Raw genomic sequence first — 21,636 nt, forward strand, 5'->3', positions numbered from 1 at the left:
GTTGGGCCCTTAACCCTCTCAGCTCCAGGAGAGCTGTATCATGGCTGACCCTGCGCTTTGACCCCAACTTCCTAAACTGGGATACATGAACAGAAAGGCATTTCACTGTGCTGCAATGTATATGTGACAAGGAAAGTCTTCTTCTTCTTAAATTCTGTAATTATATTACAATGTATACAGTATAATATATATACAGCTCTGGGGAAAAAAAATAAGAGACCACTGCAAAATAATCAGTTTCTCATGTTTTTTTTCTTACAGGTACATGTATTGGTAAGATGAACAGTTTTGTTTCATTTTTTGTGAAATGCTGACAATATTTATCCTAAATTCAAAATATAACTTGTTATTTAGAGTGTATATTTAAAGGAAATGACAACACATCAAAATAACCCAAGATCATGCAGTATTTGCAAAGCTTTAATAACTCAAATAAAACAAAATGCAAATAATTTGTAAACAAATTGTGTTAATGCTTTGGCTAAATAACATTAAGAAATCAGTGTTTGGTGGAATAACCCCGATTTGCATGCGTTTTGGCTCCATACTCTCCACCAGTTTTTCACATTGCTGTTGGGTAACTATATTCCACTCTTTTTGCAAAAAAGCAAACAGCCCAGCTTTGATTGATGGTTTGTGACCATCCATCCTCCTCTTGATGACATTCCAGAGGTTTTCAATAGGATTCAAATCTGGAGATTGGGCAGTTGTCTCTTAGGGAACCTCATTGAAAAAGGAAATGTACTAAAGTTAAAGCTAAGTAGTCTAAACTCTGCAGATGTGAAAGCTTATCTAGATTTAGTTTACAAAACTACTATTTTTAGTCAAACAAACCAAATTCAGAAAGAACACACATTGATTTTCCATGTTTTTCTATATTTCGTTACTTGTTGCAACAGACTGCCTTTTTTCAAAAGCCTTTCTCATTTTCCTGAATGTACTACAAGTCCTTCTAGTGTAAGTCATATTTAATTAAAAAAATGCTTTATTGGACACTTGCATTGTGTCGCAGAATATTGAAAGTAAATAAATGTATACTTGAGTGACTTCATCAGGTCTTTCATCAAGTATTTAAGTTATAGCTAGGTGGCATTATATTAGCCTAATAATTCTAAGTAATTCTACAAGAAGCACACAGATTTCATTTTATTATGAATAACAATGAATGAATGCAGTTGAGAAAGATTTGTAATGTTAGCAAACAAAGGGCATTCTTCAAGTACTCTTTATAGATGATAACATCATCTGGATTTTTGCTTTACCGTGTGAAGAACAAAAGAAATAAAGAGCCATGTTCAAAGATCACACACCTGGCCCCTGTGCTCACAAGCCATTAGCCTCTTCACTGCAGACTGCTGGCGTTGAAAACACTCCCCTTAGATTGAAGGGAAGATTATCACTCATGCTTGTGTTGTTCGCCTCCGGCCAGAGTCTAGTGCCATTACTTCAACATGATTACAGAGAATGGATGAGTGCACTTCCACTCTTCCTCTTGGCAATGACTTGGGCAGTCCATGTCAGGTTGTTCAGTCACAGCCTATTGGAGTCAGTTTACTCCTCAGAGTCAACCCCTTGATGGATTGGTGTCTTCAGATATAAAATGTAAGCAAAGTAGAGACTGTTTAAAAAGATTCTCCCCTGGGTTTGCACTGTGAGTGCATTCTGGTTTTTCTGGGATGCTGCAAATATATACTCTATATATTGGGTATAGACCTGAATATGTATTTGTTCTCTCAAGAAGGTAGGTCTGTAGTCACCATTGGAAGACAGCTAGTAACTCAGCTGTTTGGACATCTAGGGGACGTCTGTTCTACCATATATGTGCTTGAACAGAGAAGAATCGTAATGCATGCTGGTGAGGCATAGATGGTGGGTACAGTCTAGCAGTGTTTGGAGGGAGTGTGGTGCAGTTTGGGGTGTGATATGTGCTTTAAAGAAGGTGGGTGCTGGTCCATCCTCTAATATATCTTGTAACTAGTTTTAGATCAAATGCATCTAGTGTCTTTTGTCTCTTATACATTCCTCAACTTTATTAAGCTGGTGTCTTTCATCTGGTTTGGCTGAAACTTACAGCTATGCTTTATCAGCATAGCAGTGGAAGCTAGTACTATCTTTAAATATGGTTGTATTTTGTGGTAACATATATAATAGAAAAAGCAGTTGCCATAGAATAGAGCCTCTATGAAATTTGATTTTGTAAGTATACAGAAGTTGTAACGAACGGGGCGGACGCTGCCGATAGCGGGGTTCAAACCCGGATCTCCGCCGCAGTAGCGGATCAGACCCAAATGCAGGGATCCATTATGTACACTGCTTTTATTTAACAAAACAAAAGGGCATGGTATCGCCCACACAAATAAACCACTTGCCAGGACTCCCTAGGGGTCTAGCAAGGAACTATCCCAATAAATCCTGACAAAGTTTTTATTATTTACAAACTGATTACGGTCAGTCAGAAAAGATCTGTCCCAAGAAATAACTTTCTTCTGAACTCCAAAATAATTGTCTTGTCTAATTTGGGATTTTGTGGTTGATGAGTTCAAAACCTGCAATAAGATAAAATAATCCTAGCAAGGAGACACATCCCTGTTTGGAGCCCAGGAGTATGTCATTTACTATTTTAACCAACGCTTTATCGGTACTGTTATGAGGTTGAAACCCTGACTGAAAGATTTAATGTATGTAATTCCTATTGAAATATGAAGTTTTAGGATCATGTACAGTGGTACATTATAGCTGCTGGTACCCTTAATGAAGAGGAAGTGGTTAAGAAGGAGCTCAGTGGTAAAGACATTGACCTACTGATCAGAAGATTGCAAGTTCAAATTGCAGGTCTACCAAGCTCTTGAGCAAGGCCCTTAAACTGCGCTGTTTTATAATAAAAATAGATAAATTAAGTTGCTTTGTATAAGGATGTCAGCCAAATGCCATTAATGAATTATAGGTCTCCTATAACCAGAGTTGTTTGACAAGGCTTCTCAGTGGGTGACTCACTGAGTGGGATAAACCTGTTAGATATGTGAATCAGAGTGAAGTGGTCCTCCGGGGGAATGTGACTTCACTGCTGAGTTGTCACCCATTTAAATCGATGTGAGCATTCTAATGATGGAGTTGGGGATGCTCTCTTTCTGCCTAAGGCACTCTGAGATTCCTCTACTGAATCTATAATAATTTCTCTATTACTAGTCCTCTCTAATATCTGGTTGTACAGTTGAAACGGTTTCTTCTCTGATAGAATGGCTACTAATCTCCTCTTTTCAAAAGCAAAGCTGTTATTAATGTTGGAAGAAGAATAATAGCTAAACATCCATGGTGAATGCTTGATGTTATCTACATTTAACAATGCTTTGTTATAGATTTTGGAGAGATCTAATGAGATTACTACATGTTTAATGTTTTTAAAAAACAGTACTGTCCAACATTGCCAGTTCTAGTACTTGAATATGTGGTCATAACTGTAAGCATTTTACTACTAACCTACTGGTCAGGAAGTAAACGCAATGCTGGAACAATACTTTATATTGTATATATGGTAGTCAAACTTATGGTGGAAAAAACTAGTATGTAATTATACATGCTGTAATGTTATCCATTACTAAAAGCTATCATCTGTATCTGCGAGTATTTTTAGGCATGCCACTTACATAATTGTCTAAGGATATACATTTCTAATTGTCAGCATTCCTGTTTTTCCCCCATCGTCCTCACTCAATCGATCTCATGTTGTATTGATTTCCTCTCCCTCTGATCCTCATCCTAGGTTCTCCTGTTCCACGATCAGACGTACGGGATACATTACGAGTACACAGTGTCTCTAAACCAGTCTCAGGAGAGCAGCACAGAGACACCCAGAGAACCTGAGCATCTCTACCTGTGGACACATAGCAGCTGGGAGGACTGCAGTGTGCACTGTGGAGGAGGTACAAACAGATACACATGTTATTCCTGTGCGTGAAGATGTGTGCATATTTAGAAGTACTCCTGACCACAAACCCCTTGTGGTAGAAAAGTGTAATAATGGGTGAATTGATTATTGTCATGTCAGAATAATTTCATTGCTGATGATGATGATGATCACAGCAAGATGCAGAGAGTATGCAGGTTGGTTTTCCACCCCAGTGCCATTTTAATTGAACACTGTCTTGCAACATTTTTAGGGATTCCTTCAAAAAATAGCCTTCCCATGCACATTTAAATCTTGTCTAATCTGGGGTTTTTAGCCACAGTCATATTTCAGTATGAAATGGTAGTGAGGTCTGGCATATCCTAAACAAGTATGACAACAATGACATTTTGCATGCACTCATATTGCCAACATCACATTGCATTACACTTCAAAGTGAGGCAGCAGTACATTTCTAAAGGCAGCAATAAAAAAATGTATTTTCATGTCATTGCAGATTTTCCAAATGTAACTAGGGCAATAGATTGCACTCACTTAGCCATAAAATAACCCTTTTAACAGGAAGCTGTTTATGATATATGACAGTTTGGGGTCATTTCTTTATGTAAATGCGTGTGGTCGGGTGTGAGAAGAGCCATTTAGAATGGATAGGATTTATAAAGGTTAACTGAGATGTGATAAACATCGGCATGGTTGATAAATTTTCTAGTTCACAGAATTATGCAGAGAATAAAACTTCTCTGCACGCTTTGATAAATGAGCGGGGTCGTTTAGTTGCCACAGCAGTCGACTCAAGCTAAATTGTTTGCATGGGCCACCATTAGGAAAAGGAGCCATGAACAAAGCCATTAACAGTGAATCAATGGTCCATAGCTGAAACATATGCTGCAGATGACTGTATGCAGGCTAAGCTGGATTGCTAATACATAACCTCTCTTTTGCAGTGTGTAATTTTTTTTTGTGACTTTGTGTTGATCATGAAGGGTGTGAAATTGGATGATGAAACCAAAAATACCTATAATGTTGCACGGATCTTTCTCTAGTTTAGTGATTTCTGCTTGATTCTTAACCTATGGAGTCGTGACCCCATGTATTTCAGGCTGTGTCTTACTGCAGCTGCACATGCTCTGGCTTCAGGCTGAAAATGTTATTAGATCTCATTAGATAATGAGCGTTATAGGATCATAAACAGTGCTAATGCATATTTATAATATTCTGACTGTTTTTACAGATATTCAGACATTATATTTACTAAATCAGTGCAAGACAGCAATGCAAAGAATGCTCCAAGCTTTGTGTTTATGAAAAAAGTATGCGAAACATTATTTGATCCAGACTTAACCAACAAAATCCACTTGCTAGCATTTATTTATGGGAAAACTGGGGTCTGAGAAAACTGAAAACTCATTTCTGATCAGAATCTGATACCAGACCAGTCTGTTGTTCTTATTTCTCTGCTCCTGTTCTAATTAACTACGGCTGGTTGCTGTTCGTAACACACAGATGTAAAAAGCTTAATTTGATGCAGTCTGTACCTTCTCACTTCCCACTGACTGAAACAGTGAATTATTTATAGGAAAGGCCAAAGGTGAGGGGAAAGCTCACCACAGTGGTTTGAGGCTTTGTGTATGTTTTGTGTCCTCTTAATTGAGTGATATAAATATAGCAAATCTATTGGTATTTTATTGGTGTTTAGCTAGTTTCTTCCTCATTACCATTATTTGACCATTGCTACAGTTATGACTCGGGGCATTATCTTACTCTGTTCTTTTGCCTTCTGATTCTTTAGTGCATATATCATATGTTTTTTCTTATTTTTGTATTATGGACTGGAATAGATGTCATGCAACAGATAGGACCAGTGTAATATGAATCAACAGACAGTTTCAGACCAGAGAATGTCTGAAAGATATTTCTGACGGATGATAATCCAGTTTTTTGCCAGTTAATAAGCAAAAGATAGAAATAAACATTCAGCACTCCTAGATGCGTATATGGTCTTGTACTTTCTACCTTTTTAATTCAACAGGTCTTTGCTATAAACTACAGAGCAAATGCTTGGCAGATCATGTGATGCACAGGTTAAGTGCACTCAGATTCATTTTCCTTCACAAAGCTACTAATCGATTCTCACACACACTTAAACATCTGTTCCTTCCAGTGGTTCAATAACAATCACTGGAGAAGTTGTGCTTTTTCAAACGGCCTAAATGGCCTGTGAATTGGGAATTTCTTTTAGTGTCGCTCCACAGCGTTCCACAGAGTTCATCACTCTAAGAGAAGCTCACTCTGGTAGAGATTCTCCAACATTCTGTTCTCTCTTTTCTACACAAATTTGTTTTTATTTTTCTATAAAAGTGTAACAGCGCTGTTTGTCCCTGGTACTCTGGCAGCAGGATTCTGCACTCGATTTCCATGCAGGGAACCAACCCAGCCTTTGTGGTGATTAGCTCTTATTGATGGTTACAGGGAGCAGCTGAAGGACAACAACAGTGTAATTGGGATGTTTGGTAGATATATTACACAATGCACCTCCCTGGTCCCCCTGCCCTGAGTTCTAGCTTACCATTTAGGTAACTACCAGGTTTTACTATATATATATATATATATATATATATATATATATATATATATATATATATATATATATATATTTGTGCCTTTTTGATCATACATCGCTCAGCCTCTGACCTGAAAATTTATCAAAGCCACAAAAGCCAATTTTTAATATGTGGTCATAAGAATCAAGGATAATGGAGGCTGGATCCAAAGGTACTTGAGGGACTTCAAAAGTTCTAGGCACATGAGGCATTATTAGAGTTTATAAAGTCCCCTGAGTTCAAGCATACAATTTTCAGGTAACATCCAGTTTTAGTGTATATAATGTACAGTATATTTTAGTGTGTCCCAAGTTCCTAGATCCCTATATCCCTGAAGCTATGACCCAGAAATCAATTGTAGTCTGCCGTCTTTCAGAAAGCGCAGAGTACCGTAATGCATCCGTAAGAATCAAGGAAAAAGAAAGAGGAGGCCAGATCCACAGTAGGCTATGTTCCTACTTTCTATTATTAGAGATGATAAACTGCTTAGAAAATATTTTGCTCTCTGCACTGATTGCTGTATTTGAAAAATCAGCTTTTTACCAAGAATAGCAAAAGCCTTCTCATACAGAGATGCTGCACAATGCGGCAGACAGTCACTCTGAAAAGACATGTCACTCTTCCCTGTGCAACCATTCTATTGGACTGACCCCCATGGGTGGAAAACGTTTTCCTTGGAACCACAGAGAAGTCTTTGATCTGACAGTAGTACACAAAGGATGTCTAAAGTATTGGGTCTTTCAAGTAACTTTGTATATTATTCCATAATCCCTCCACCTTCCAATCTTCTATTTATTACAAATGAAACATTCAGGTTGTTTAATTGCAGATAAGTGCATGCATTTGTTTTAGTACATGTATTCCTTATGCAGTGTTGGATGTTGGATGTTGGAAGTTATCGTCTTTACGAAAGTGACTGATTAGTGATGAGCTCTGACTCAAAGAAATTCCAGATCCATAGTCCATTTAGACTGTTTGCAATAGCACACCTTGTCCAGTGATTGTTATTGAGCTACTTCAAGGAACAGATGTGTAAGTGGGTATAAGATTCGATTAGTAGCTTTGTAAAGGAAAATGGATCTGAAAGCATTTAACCTGTGTCACAAGTTCTGTTCATGCATTTTCTCAATGGTTTATAGCAAATTCCTTTTGAAAAAAGAGTCAGGCTAACCATCAGATTAAACAACTCAGGACTGCTGGTGTTTATTGCTAGTGAGAATCAACTGACCAGACATGTCTTGCTAATTTGCCATCATCTCACTGCAGTTGACTAATAAAACACTATTAGCCATTTTCAGCAATGATTAGTTGCATTAAATATCAAGATTAACATATTTTTAAATATGATTATGTTAATATGATTCTTGTGAACAGCTGACATCTAGATGTTCTTATAAATTATTAAACTGTCCTTTAAATAGCTTGATGCCCATTGGGTAGTTTATGTGTCTATCTGTTTATATATACTTTTGCATATGATTTGAATTTCACTTTACACTTGCCATCCTTAGTTCCTTGAATGTAATGTAAAATTCATGTAAAATTCAACACATTCTTCCTCTCACGTTCCCCCCTTCCCTCTTTCCTCCCTTGAATTAAATTTCACTTTTTTAATGCTTCCTCCCTATTTCCCTCTCCCTCTCTTTCTTCCATCGTTCCTTGAATTTAATTTGAATTTCATTTAAAACTTCCTTATTTTATTCCTCCTCCCCCCCTCCCTCTCTTTCTTCCTTCACCCCTTGGACTTAATTTGAATTTTACACTTTTTTTACCTTATTCCATTGTTCCCTTCTTCCTTCCCTCAAAGAAATTTGAATGTTATTTTACATTTCCTTCCTTCCCTCCATCTATCCATTATTCCATCCATCTATTCCCCTGGCAGACATTCTTAGATAGATAGATAGATAGATAGATAGATAGATAGATAGATAGATAGATAGATAGATAGATAGATAGATAGATAGATAGATAGATAGATAGATATGAAGTGTTGATAGATATGAAGTATTCGCTCACCTGCCTTGACTCGCATATGAACTTAAGCGACATCCCATTCCTAATCCATAGGATTCAATATGACGTTGGTCCACCCTTTGCAGCTATAACAGCTTCAACTCTTCTGGGAAGGCTGTCCACAAGGTTTAGGAGTGTGTTTATGGGAATCTTTGACCATTCTTCCAGAAGCGCATTTGTGAGGTCACACACTGATGTTGGACGAGAAGGTCTGGCTCTCAGTCTCTGCTCTAATTCATCCCAAAGGTGTTCTATCGGGTTGAGGTCAGGACTCTGTGCAGGCCAGTCAAGTTCATCCACACCAGACTCTGTCATCCATGTGTTTATGGACCTTGCTTTGTGCACTGGTGCACAGTCATGTTGGAAGAGGAAGGGGCCAGCTCCAAACTGTTCCCACAAAGTTGGGAGCATGGAATTGTCCAAAATGTCTTGGTATGCTGAAGCATTCAGAGTTCCTTTCACTGGAACTAAGGGGCCAAGCCCAGCTCCTGAAAAACAACCCCACACCATAATCCCCCCTCCACCAAACTTTACACTTGGCACAATGCAGTCAGACAAGTACCGTTCTCCTGGCAACCGCCAAACCCAGACTCGTCCATCAGATTGCCAGATGGAGAAGCGCGATTCGTCACTCCAGAGAACGCGTCTCCACTGCTCTAGAGTCCAGTGGCGGCGTGCTTTACACCACTGCATCCGATGCTTTGCATTGCACTTGGTGATGTATGGCTTGGATGCAGCTGCTCGGCCATGGAAACCCATTCCATGAAGCTCTCTGCGCACTGTTCTTGAGCTAATCTGAAGGCCACATGAAGTTTGGAGGTCTGTAGCGATTGACTCTGCAGAAAGTTGGCGACCTCTTCGCACTATGCGCCTCAGCAGCCGCTGACCCCGCTCCGTCAGTTTACGTGGCCTACCACTTCGTGGCTGGAATTCACTGAGCTCCTGAGAGCGACCCATTCTTTCACAAATGTTTGTAAAAACAGTCTGCATGCCTAGGTGCTTGATTTTATACACCTGTGGCCATGGAAGTGATTGGAACACCTGATTCTGATTATTTGGATGGGTGAGCGAATACTTTTGGCAATATAGTGTAGATAGATAGATAGATAGATAGATAGATAGATAGATAGATAGATAGATAGATAGATAGATAGATAGATAGATAGATAGATAGATAGATAGATATGTCGGTTCTTACAGGTATTGAGTGGTTTGCAGCTTACGGTATAGCCTCTATATTTTCAAGCTCTTCTTCAAATATTGGATAAGGATTCCTTCATCCTTGCCTTTTTAGTGGGTTTTCCTCACAACTTGGACTATGATCAAATGTTGTTGTTTTCCTTGGTTTGTGCAATGGCTCTGATCGATTTTCCCTCTTTTCTCAGCTTCAAAATAGCTTGGCTCTCTGGTCTTCATGTTGGTTTATCAAACCCATGTCTTGTAGAGTGTCGCAAAAACAAAATAATTGGCCTTGCTAGGCTTGCTTTTGAAGGGGACTGCAGGTAAAGAGAGTCTCAAAAACAGGACACTACAGTGTACACATATTGGTTGCTCACTTAGGACAGAATTTATGTAGATGTGACAATGAGTCAATCTATTTTTCCACCATTAAAGATGCAGTAAGTCATTTCTAGAAGGCTAGATTTGGAGCTATGTTTTGCTGAACTGAATGCATTCTGAATGTCTGAATTCTGGAGGATGGTGTTACTATTTAGCATGTTTTTTGAAAGGACTTGCTGTCTAGCCATGTGTTCCCCTGTTGAATTACGCACATTGAGTGTCTAGCCAAATGCCATTTAATAATTCTCAAAGGATCGAGGTAAAGTAACTTGAATTTTTGACACACGCATGAAGGGGCTATGACGGAGTGTGAAATAAGAAGAGCCACCTGTGAAAACTCTCAGCCAGCCATTACAGACATTTGGACACGTGTTATTACCTTGCATTATTTGCATCTCACATTCCACTCAGTCTTTTTTTTTTTTTCCCAGTCAGTTTCATGTGGACTATGCTGCCTTCAAGAAATATTGTTGTAAATCTATCTAGATTATAATACAAATGCTCTCCTTTCATCAGAAGTAAGATGGCTGAAGAATCAGGAGGCCAAGAGCCAGGGTATAATGAACAAGATGGTTTATTGCACACACAGCAGCAACCTGGGTGTTCTGTAATCTAAATATAAGTTGAAACTGTTGACTTTTTCAATGAGTTATATGTACAAAGGACACCCTTGAGAGATATAGATAATGCCTTAGGACAGAAACAATGAGACCCAGAAAAACAGCCACATTGACATCATGAGCAAACAAAGAACAGACATGTATACATCATGATCATGAATAAGCAAAAATTACTTTGAATTGATCTTAAATGATTGTATCATGTGTAATCGTTTGGACGACCCTAAAGGTGTCCATTACAACAAGCTTAAACATTCTGTGTTACTCTACATACCATAGCAACTGGCCAGATATTTATCCTTCTACATATCCCAAAGATAAAGATAGGTCTTACTTTCCTTTCTGCATAGCAAGTGTAGAATAACAATCTCATATTAAATTAAACCATTAGACCTAACAGGCATCAACATAACTGTAATTTTTGACCCGAGCCATTTAGATGGTACATTGTGTTATCTTAATCTGTTACCTTGTCTTATTAATTGTGGCTGATGTCATGTCCTTAATAAATAAATAAGAAAGTGATATAAGTGCGTGCAATGCAACTTCTAGTACTTTATAATCAGAAACTTGAGCGGGGTTTACTGTGATAATATGGTTGCTTATGATTGATGGAGATTGTGATAGTGGTGAAGTGTTGCATGTATAGGAATTTTATTTCTCAATACATCACTGATTCATTTGTAAATAGTCAGTTTTTGGAAAGCCTAATAATCTTCAATCAGATTTGCTCAGATACCAACATAAGCTTTTCCATCAAACTTTTAAAGCCTCTCTAATATACTGTGCCAAATGCTGAAATCTAGTACAAACTTCTAATAACGTAATATCCTACAACTATAAAGACACAGAGATTTTAATGTCTACAATTTTTTTTATGAGGGGGGGTGGGTGGGTGGGGGGGTTATTACAACCTCAGATGTTTGCAGTGAGAAGTGCCCCTTTCTTTTACTTTTTTGTGCATATACACTGTTACTATAGCAAATCCTGGTGTGACCTTTAAAGGTCAAAGAAACAACAGGGAGACAAATTGTCTTTAATCATGTCCTTTATGATCTGCTTGATTTTTCCATAAGCTTTATTGTTTGTTGTTTCACTTTAGAATAAACCTTGTCTGCAAAGCTGATTGAGTTTAATAGGTTTATTCACTGTTTTATGTGCTCCTTTCCCAGGAGAAAGAAAGACAGTGGTTTCCTGCATAAGGATGGTTAATAAGACCATGACGCTGGTGAATGAGAGCTTCTGCCACCCAGAGAACCGTCCTGCGCCCCAAGTCCGTCCATGCAACACTCATCCTTGCCAATACAGGTGAGTGTAATGCTTTAGTAAAGGGCAGGATAGAATGAGTAGGAGTAGAAGGATGTATCTCTTCTTGTAGAATGATATACAGAGAGGACATAGTTTAGTCACTTAGTTGTGACTGGCAGGCAGAGATCCCATACTTCCTTGATAAGAACTGACAGGCAGAGAGATCATTCCTTCTTTACAATGACTGACAGACATGGGCCATGACTCATTGATTAGGACTTATAGTCAGAGAGACCATGGCTCATTCACTGGGATTGACAGGCAAGAGGATATGCCTCCTTTTTAGGGTATGACAGGCAAAGAGTCTATGCCACCTTGGTTGGTACTGACAAGAAGACAGACAATGCCTCCTTAGTTGGGACTGACCAGCAGACAGGTCAAACCAACTTGGTTGACACTGACAAGAAGAGAAATCATGTCTCCTTGGTTGGAATTAAGAAGCAGAGAAGCCATACCTTGAACAAGCAGGGAGACCCAGGTCTCCATGGCTGGGGCTAAAAAGAAGTCACACATTTTATACTGGGACTGTCAGGCAGAGTTGCCATGCCTCCTTCACTGGACTGATCTGCAGAGACGATATACCAACTTGGTTGAGACTGAGAACCAGAGAAGCTAGAGATTGACAGACAGAGAGGTTGTCCATGGGTGAGACTAACAAGTAGGGAGGCCAGGTCTGCTTCTCTGGGACTAACAGGCAGTGATGTCAAACCTGTTTTAATGGAACTGACAGGCAAAAAGTCCATGCATCCTTCACGGGACCAACATGCTGAAGGACTACGTCACCGTGGTTGGGATTGGTAAGCAGAAAGGCCATGTCTCCTTGGTTAGAACTGGTAGACAGAGAGGCCACATCTCCCTGATTGGGATGGACAGGCAGAGAGGCTACATCAGTTTTTGATCAGTCTTTGCTAGTAGACTGAATCCTTTGGACTCTACTGTGTGAATCTATATATCCTTCAAGCAAATTAAGCCCTGACAATATCAGGATGATGTACTGTTAATACACAGAAATGAAGACTGTGATAATTAGTTCTGCTGTGCTATTTTTATTGGAGATCACATACAGCTGTGCTTGTGAATTATGTCCAACTGTAGAGATGTATATGAATGGTGGAGCTTGTCTTGCCAAGTCTATCCTGATTTGGAGAGACACTCATGAGACAATATGGCTGAGGCGAATAACATTCCAGAGCTTTGTGAACAGAACTCAAATGAAACTCAGTCCAAGCATAACACATAGCAGCTCTGTTCTCATAAGCTCTTCATGGAGAGTACCTATGAAAAAAGAACGGATAAGAGAAGTGTTCTCATTATTGTTCAGAAATAATAATACTAAGGTCCATTTGTATCTGGATTCAGGCTGAAGACATTATTGAATCATCTGCTCTTGCTGAAATGAGTTCCCAAAGCGCACTAGGGTCGTTACACATGTCTTTCATTGGACCAGTGTGTCTGCAAAAAACAGATTTGTGATTTACAGTTAAGTTCTCATTGTTGAACTTGTTATATCTGCCTCCTAACAGATGGTGTTGCCATTTATCGTGTTCTTAAAAAGGAATCATATTACCTTGTTAGATTATATTTGATGTACTGTATGTATCTGTCTAACCACTTTTTAACATAAGAAACTATGAGTAAAACTAGAGTACACAGCTACATGCTATCACCAAAAATACATCAAAATATCATTTAGATTTAGCTATAGCTAGAGTTCTTAACCCGTTCTGGTAAAGTTACTGTAGCTTATTAAGTGTTGCACCTTCGACCAAACAGCAACAGGTCTTTGGCATTGAGCTGTGATTCCCCCTCCTAATATCATACATGTTCTGCATGTTGTTTGGTTTGTTACTGTTGGTGATAGTTCATTAAAATGTTTCTCTGTAATTAGTACAAGCTAATTTATACAGTTAGTAAAAATAGAGGGTCAGAATGTATTTGTAGTTGATGTTTTTAGTTTAGCCTGAAATGGGATTTGTGTACTACTATTGCTTTTCATCACAGGCTAAGTTGAAATGTACATATTGTTTGGTCTCTGATTGGTGGATCAGAGCAGCTTACAGAACGTACAGTACTTGTTCACAAAGCAGCTTGGATTAAAAAAAATTGTAGTCTGGACAAGAAATCTGTCCTGAGAGCTTGTTGGAGCAATTTGTCCCCAGGGGTATTCTTGATTGCTGTGTTCTAGAAAGGTTTTTAACACACCATCTTTTTAACACCCTTTCTCCTTGAGGAATCCTTGTTGCAAGCTCATTACATTTATACATGAAAGGCAGGAAAAAAGTCATTTCTCAGTAGTAACAGTTAGTTATAACACCAGCTAGTTAGCACTAATTAAGTTCAGTACATTATTGTGCTAGATAGTTAGCTGATTAATGTTCAAGTTAGCTAGCATACTAGCCATCAAGCCATTGTTACTGTGCATAGATTAAATTACAGTAAATATACTTTTTATTTAAGCAGATGACCATCAGTTTTGTTATATTTTATCAGCAAGTCATTCCCACACATGTGAGGAACAGCAGGAATGTGTTCAACACAGTATTAAGTTGCAGAGCATATCTCATATTCATCAAACATTTAAAGCCTGAGTCATGTGGAATCCAGACATGAAAAACAGCAATTAAGAGCAGGAAAATCTGAGCTACCAGAAACATCAAAACCCGCTACAGAAAAGCCAAAATCAATGTAGCTGTCTAGCCATGTGTTCCCCTGTTGAATTACATACACTGAACGTCTAGCCAAATGCCATTTAAGCATTCTCACAGGATCATGGTACAGTAACATGAATGAGAAGAAAGTGTGAATTAACAAGAAGAGCCACCTGTGAAAACTGTCAGGCAGCCATTACAGACATCATGACTCATTTGTCTTGTTACCTTGTATTATTTGTGCCACTTTACCTTTCCCGTGTCCTCTATTCAAAGCGTCTACTTTTGGTCAAACATTTAAAGCCTTGCTTGCAAGCGATGTACAAAAAGTGCTTTACGTAATGTGAGGAAACGAGCTACCAGAAATGCTTGACTATATAAAATCTAAAAACAATAAGAGCAGGAAAAAAGTGCAGTGCAGTCCTGATATAGGCTTTAAATTGCCTTTAGGTTTATTACAGCACCAGACGCTTGGAGAAAGAAGATTCCCTGTAGATTCCAGATGTTTCTTTGGTCCTAGTTGTGGTGTCCCTGTTGAGGTTATTATAAAAGTGCTGACACTATTGTTATTAATCTCTGACGGACATTTAGTGCATATTAAATTATACATTCTCCATGAACCTGCCTGTGAGAATAGACAGATAATAACGGTCTATGTCGTATCACACTGCGTAGACGCTGTTGTCATGATTTAGTGTGGTTTCTTAGAGGTCATTATTATTAATATTATTAGGCAAATTTGTCATGACATATGGTCTACACGAATACAATTGCATCATGTGCCTTTTTAATTACAGAGAAATCAGAGGCAGCTGGATGTAGACATGTATTACAGCTTATTCAAGATTTATCAGACACTTGAAGCAGCAGTGGGAAACTAGGAAGAGAAATAACAGAAGCACATAGACTCACTGTGCTACTTATTAGTATTATATTCTTATATCTTCTCATTTTTAATGGCCTGAATTCCATAAGGAATTTTGCTCAAAATGCATATTCATGTGCGGTTAGACATTGTTCTTTCTGAGATACATTTCTGCTCGGCACAGCTGTAAAGAGCTGTTTAGAGTTACTGTAGATGTCTGTCAGCTCGAAACAGTCTGGTAATTCTACTCATACGTCTCTCATCTGCAAGGCATTTCCAAACACAAGCTTATTTTTCACAGCATTCCGAGTAAACTCCAGAGACTCTTGTGTATTGAAATTCCAGGAGATCAGCAGCTTCTGTAATACTGAGATCCATTTTTTCTCATTCTGATGTTTTATGAAAACATTAACAGAACATCTTGAGTTATATCGGCATTGTTTTATTCACTGTGAAGCTCTTTTGAGCTGTCAGCATAAAATAATGTGGCTCTAGAGCTTCATGCTTGGCTGTTTGGATAATTACATCAAATGTAGTGACCAGTGAGACTATAGGCTTCTCTGAGTTAGTGGTTCCTTGGCTTGTTGTATAAAACTTTTAGATTTTCTGTCCTTACAGAACTACTTTGAATGATTTTTGTTCTAAAAGAGGAGAATCTCCAGATTCCTGACATATGTAAACATAATGAAACTCTTGTCAAATTGTAACCATGATTTGCTTTTTACTATTTGAAAAAATAATGGAATTCTGTGATGAAATTTTGTTTGTCAGGAAAGTTGGCTAGATTTGGTTGTGAAAACCTGGAAGTCATTTGTAAATGTCAAGGTCACACACCTCTTAACTCTATGCAGCCTTTGGATTCAAAATGCCAGGCTTAGTTTGGTGATTGTAATATCCAGGAGCCAGAAGGAGCAGTTTCTGTATATTTCTAAATCAACAAAATCTTCCAAAGATTGAGTGAGAATCAGGAAATTAGTTTAGATTCTGTATGATGCTGTTTCCTAGCTATGTGGTGAAAAAATTGTCCTTTTCTGACTATCTCTATTAACTCTCCTCCGTTCTCTCTCTCTCTCTCTCTCTCTCTCTCTCTCTCTATCTCTCTCTCAGATGGGTGGCAGGTGACTGGGGCGAGTGTTCAGTGACGTGTGGAAAAGGTGCACAACAGCGTGAGGTCAGCTGTGTTTATCAGCTCCAGAACGGCTCGTTCCTCACCACACGAGAACTCTACTGCCTCGGTGTAAAGCCGGAGAGCATTCAACACTGCGAGGGACGCCACTGTCTCACCGCATGGGATGCCTCGGAGTGGAGCCAGGTTTGAAATTGTCCTTCCGTTTTCTTCAGACGCTGTGATGTAACATAATATGTTCTAACTAAGTGAGAAGAACCTAACTAACTTAAGTAGTGAGAAGAAGTCCGCTGCTATAGCACTCACCTAATAGCCACCAATAGGAGGGTGGCATTGGTTAAAACATGACTGAATCTTGGAATTTAAAAGAAGGTTTGTTTGATTGTAAGGGCAGAAATCAATCAGTGTTCTATTACAGCAGGGCAGGGCATGGAAAGAATGGAGGATGAATTACCACCCTTATGTATGTACAAATCTGTACTTCATAGCTGCACACCCAGTAAAGCATTATGATTGATGACATAAGCCGAAAGAAGTAATTTCTCTATCATTAGAGGATCTTCATCAGATAATTTGACATGGTGAGCACTTTATTGCATAGTCTGTTCACTGGGATCATCTCATACATGGTGACAAGTAATAATCTTAAAGACAGCTGAGACTTGCACAGTCTAAAAACTGGGTTATACAGAGTTTGTGTAGCTCTCCTACCAGGCATAGCAGTGTTGCTATGTTTTTTTGTTTTTTTTTCTCCAATTATCTTTGGTTGGTCGACTGCCTCTAAATCTCCAAAAAGTGGTTTTGTGGTCATACACTGACACTGATCAAGGATCAAATTTTATTGTCATTTCAGAACATGTGGTACATGAAAGAAAACTTAGAAAAAAAACTATAAATATAAAACTATAACTGTAAAATACAACCTGATGAAGGCTAGGTGATGATTAAGACTGAGTAAATGGGAAAAGTGAGCTGTGGTCTCTAACCAATTACCTAATTATTGGTTATTTATACTATAGTGGCCACCAAGAATACAGTGCCTCAATACAGCTGTACCTAATACACTCATTTCAACTCCCACACACACACACACACACCATTAACAGTGTCTTTCCAAGAAAGTATGTAGTGGAGGAGGCAGAGAAACCTTGATCAGCAACAGATGGGCTAGAGTCTGTAATTTTATACCTGCAAAGTCACCTACACTCACTGTCCACTTTATTTAAAACAGCTGTTGACTCATGCAATTATCTAATCAGACAATCATGTGGCAGCAGCACAATGCATACAAATCATGCGGATACATCTTTTTCCAATTTTCACCTACCCAGTTTTGCTGAACCAGTGCTCACTGTAGGCTCAGATTTCAGCTCAAGGCTGACAGGAGTGGAATCCAATGTAGTCCGTTGTAGCGGATTCGAGGTTTGGTGTGTTGTGCGTTCTGAGATGCTTTTATGCTCACCATGGTTGTATAGTGTGGTTATTTGAATCACAGTGGCCATCCCTTCGGTCCAAACCCATTAGCTCAGCAGTTTCTGAAACACTTAATTCAGCCTGTCAGGCACACATAACCATGCCACAGTCACTAAGATGATATTTTTCCTCCATTCTAATGTTTGTTGTGAATATTAACGGAAGCTCTTGTGTTTGAATGATTTTATGTGTTGCACTGCTGCTGCATGATTGACTGATAATTACATGAATGTGAGTGTTCCTATTAAAGTGGACAGTGAGTGAAATTCCTGTTGCCATCCATACAGGAATTCAAGGCTTATATGTGACATATGTAACTGTGACACTTTAGCTCGGCCTTTAGAGGGCACTGTGGTAGTTTTTGCTTCTCTCTCTCTCTCTCTCTCTCTCTCTCTCTCTCTCGTTCTCTCTGTCTCTCTCCCCTCCCTTTTTTAATCTGTATCCAGGATGTTGTGTTTTATCCACTTCATTAAGAAAAGCTTCTTTCATTGGAGAAACTAGTTAATAGGTCTCCACAGGGGGGGTGGCATTTAACAAGTCTGTTTTCTTTTCCCTTGTTCTTCCTTGTTTTCCCTATACCTCTACCTGTTCTTTTCTCTTCCCTGTTTTCCTGTTCTCTCTCCCGTCATCTCTCCAGTGTTCATCTAGTTGTGGGCGGGGTAGCAGGAAAAGGACAGTGACATGCACAAATCCTCAGGGGCTCTGTGACCCTGCCTCCCGTCCCACCCACCAGGAGCTATGCGAGGACTACTCCAAATGCTATGAGTGGAAGACAGGAGACTGGTCCAAGGTACACACACACACACACACAGTGATATGTGTAATTATTTGCCTATTTATTTTATTAAATTTTGTATTAATGTAGCTAAAATAAGCTATTCATCTACGTAAATCAAAGAACAAATAAAATTTTCCTCACATATAGACAACAAGCCAAGATTTGAAGGGTATTTGTATCTTTTTTGCTATTTGTTTGGTATCCTTTAGTGCTTTTCTGAAGATAATGTAGCTAGAAGTAACGGAAGCTTACATCATCACCCACTCACTTTACACCACCTCGAGATTTTTTAGAACTGTTTGCCTTTCCTCTGTACAGCTCTGTAATGTAATGATCAAAATCCCATTATCTGCTGTCGCACAGAAGAGGATGCGTTTCCTTTTTAGTCTGGAACTTCTAAAGGGTTTCTTCTTCATATCGAGACTCTTTTCCCTGCCATGATCGCCGGTGTGCGTCTTAATAGGGATCTAATTCCACATCCGGATTTCTGTAAAGCTGTCTATTGTTAAAAGTGCTATACAGCTAAGTTTGAATTGAACTGATAAATCTCACATAGACTTGCTTGTCACAAACAGCCATCTTTCATCTGGAATCACTTTTGATGCCGCATATCATTTAATGCCACTTCTCATAAGTATCAGTCTGAAGCATGTGTATATATAAGCAGTGAGCTGAATGATTATGTACGTGATAATATAATGTTTAAACACGTAGTATTATGTTCACTCTCACCATTTCCTTATTGATTGGACATTATAAACCAATCAGCTATAACATTAACACCAAGTGAATAACTCTGATTATCTGATTACAGTGGCACTTGTCATAGGGTGGGATATATTAGGCAGCAAGCGAACAGGCATTTCTCAACGTTGATGTGAAGCAGGAATATGGGCAACCATAAGGAAATCTCCAAAACAGCAGGCCTTGTGGAGCGTTTCCGGTATGCAGTTTTTAGTACCTACCAAAAGTGGTCCAAGAAAGGACAACAGGTGAACCGGTGACAGGGTCATAGGTGCCCAAGCCTCATAAATGTGTAGGGAGTGAAGACTAGCCCATCTGGTCCGATCCCATAGAAGAGCTACGGTATCACAAATTGCTGAAAAAGCTAATGCAAATGCTGGCTATGATAGAAAGATGTCAGAGCACAAAATCGAATGGGGCTGCATAAGCATGAAACAGTCAGAATGACCATACTGACAGCCTGCCCACTGCTGAAAGCACTTACAGTAGGCATGTGAGCATCAGAACTGGACCATAGAACAATGGAAGAAGGTGATCTGCTTAGATGAATCACAAGTTCATTTACATCAGGTCCATGTGCATTGCATACCTGGGGAAAAATGGCCCCAAGAACCAGGAAAAAAAGCAAGCCTTATCTATGCATTATCTGGCCATTGTTCTACACACTCTTAGAACTGGAGTGCTAATCTAAAACCTTGAGCACATCAATAAGAGGAGCGTGATAGCTCCTTTGTTTATAGTGATGTTAGTGGCAACAAACAAATTGAATCCTAGGCATCTAGGCAGCCTGAGCTCTTTGCACACAGGCTCTGAAAGCTGGGGCCAGTTTCCCGATTAGATTTGCTGTATTTGCATGAGGAGAACACACACAGATGGGCATGTAGAGGGACTTTATGTATGATGAGACTACTTATTCTTCAGGACTGTTGAAGTTAAAGCTATTCAGTTTTTATCTGGGGTGCTTGTACTGCTGGTACCTGTCATATTGAAAAGGTCAGTTACTAGGGAATTATTGTTTTTTCTTGACAGTAAGTCTTTACAGCATATACATTTTAGGATTCTTTTTTGGTTAGTTTGGTTTACTTTTTATTTCTGAAAAAAAATAAAAATAAATCTGATGTCCTTTGGTACATGCCGGGTTCAGTACATGTTGTATGAGGTTGTATATATTCCTCCTGTGATGCTTTTCTCCTTATTATTCTGCCTGAGTGCTCAAGTATTGCCCCTCTGGATTTAGGTGAAATTATTAATGAAAAAAACTGAACTTCACCTGTCAATTTCAGCAAACATCCTCAAGGGTGGATGTTGAAAAGGCTTCATGGGCTCTTATGTGTGAGCTTTCATTCAGGAAGAAAACAGGATTGCATGAATTTATTAAGTTATTATAGGTGTGTCTTTAAGTGAAAGTGATGCACATGTCTTTTTAGCCAGGATGCTCATACACACCCTTACAATACTTTAAAATGCTGCTAATTAAGTGCAAAACTAACAAAGGGGGAAAAGTCTATCAAAATGTAAGAGTTACAATTAAGTTCCATGCAAAATCTTAATGAATAATAGAGTCATAGACATAGGGTCATATTCACAGTTGGTCACTTGATCTCAAAAGTTTTGCAGGTACGAGAGACTCCATTAAGAATTGACTTATGTAATCAGTTCACACCTCCAGAGTTTCCTGATTTGTGAGAAGTGTCCAAGACAGGGGTGTTCAATAACATCTGCCTTTAAACATAAACACTTGCCGTTTAGCCTGAAAAAAATCAGGAGTAAAACAAGAGAAGTAAGTAGCTTTTTTTACTATTTAATATAATAAAATATAAAATCCTAATATAATAATATGTTCTTTTATCACACTTTTTGTTTTTGTTTTTTTAATAAAATATGCTTATTTGTTCATTCAGTGCATTCTCCTATAAAGAAAATGTGAAGATTGGTTATAAAATAAGCTGACAAGCATTCATCTCCTGTGCTTACAGCTCACTTCAAGTTAATTCATA

The 21,636-nt window shown here is 38.7% G+C and overlaps 1 protein-coding gene across 4 annotated transcripts in view; it reads left to right on the forward strand.

The window, feature by feature from the left end:
• Positions 1-21,636, forward strand: part of adamts17 (ADAM metallopeptidase with thrombospondin type 1 motif, 17) — a 145,995-nt gene that overhangs the window by 113,402 nt on the left and 10,957 nt on the right. For all 4 annotated transcript variants that reach the window (XM_058401858.1, XM_058401857.1, XM_058401856.1 and 1 more), the window contains 4 exons: positions 3,761-3,920; positions 11,870-12,005; positions 16,626-16,830; positions 18,755-18,907. In XM_058401858.1, coding sequence (XP_058257841.1) covers positions 3,761-3,920; positions 11,870-12,005; positions 16,626-16,830; positions 18,755-18,907 — 654 coding nt within the window. The remainder of the gene's footprint in view (positions 1-3,760; positions 3,921-11,869; positions 12,006-16,625; positions 16,831-18,754; positions 18,908-21,636) is intronic.

Source organism: Hemibagrus wyckioides, linkage group LG10 (assembly GCF_019097595.1).
Source record: "Hemibagrus wyckioides isolate EC202008001 linkage group LG10, SWU_Hwy_1.0, whole genome shotgun sequence".
Taxonomy (NCBI): domain Eukaryota; kingdom Metazoa; phylum Chordata; class Actinopteri; order Siluriformes; family Bagridae; genus Hemibagrus; species Hemibagrus wyckioides.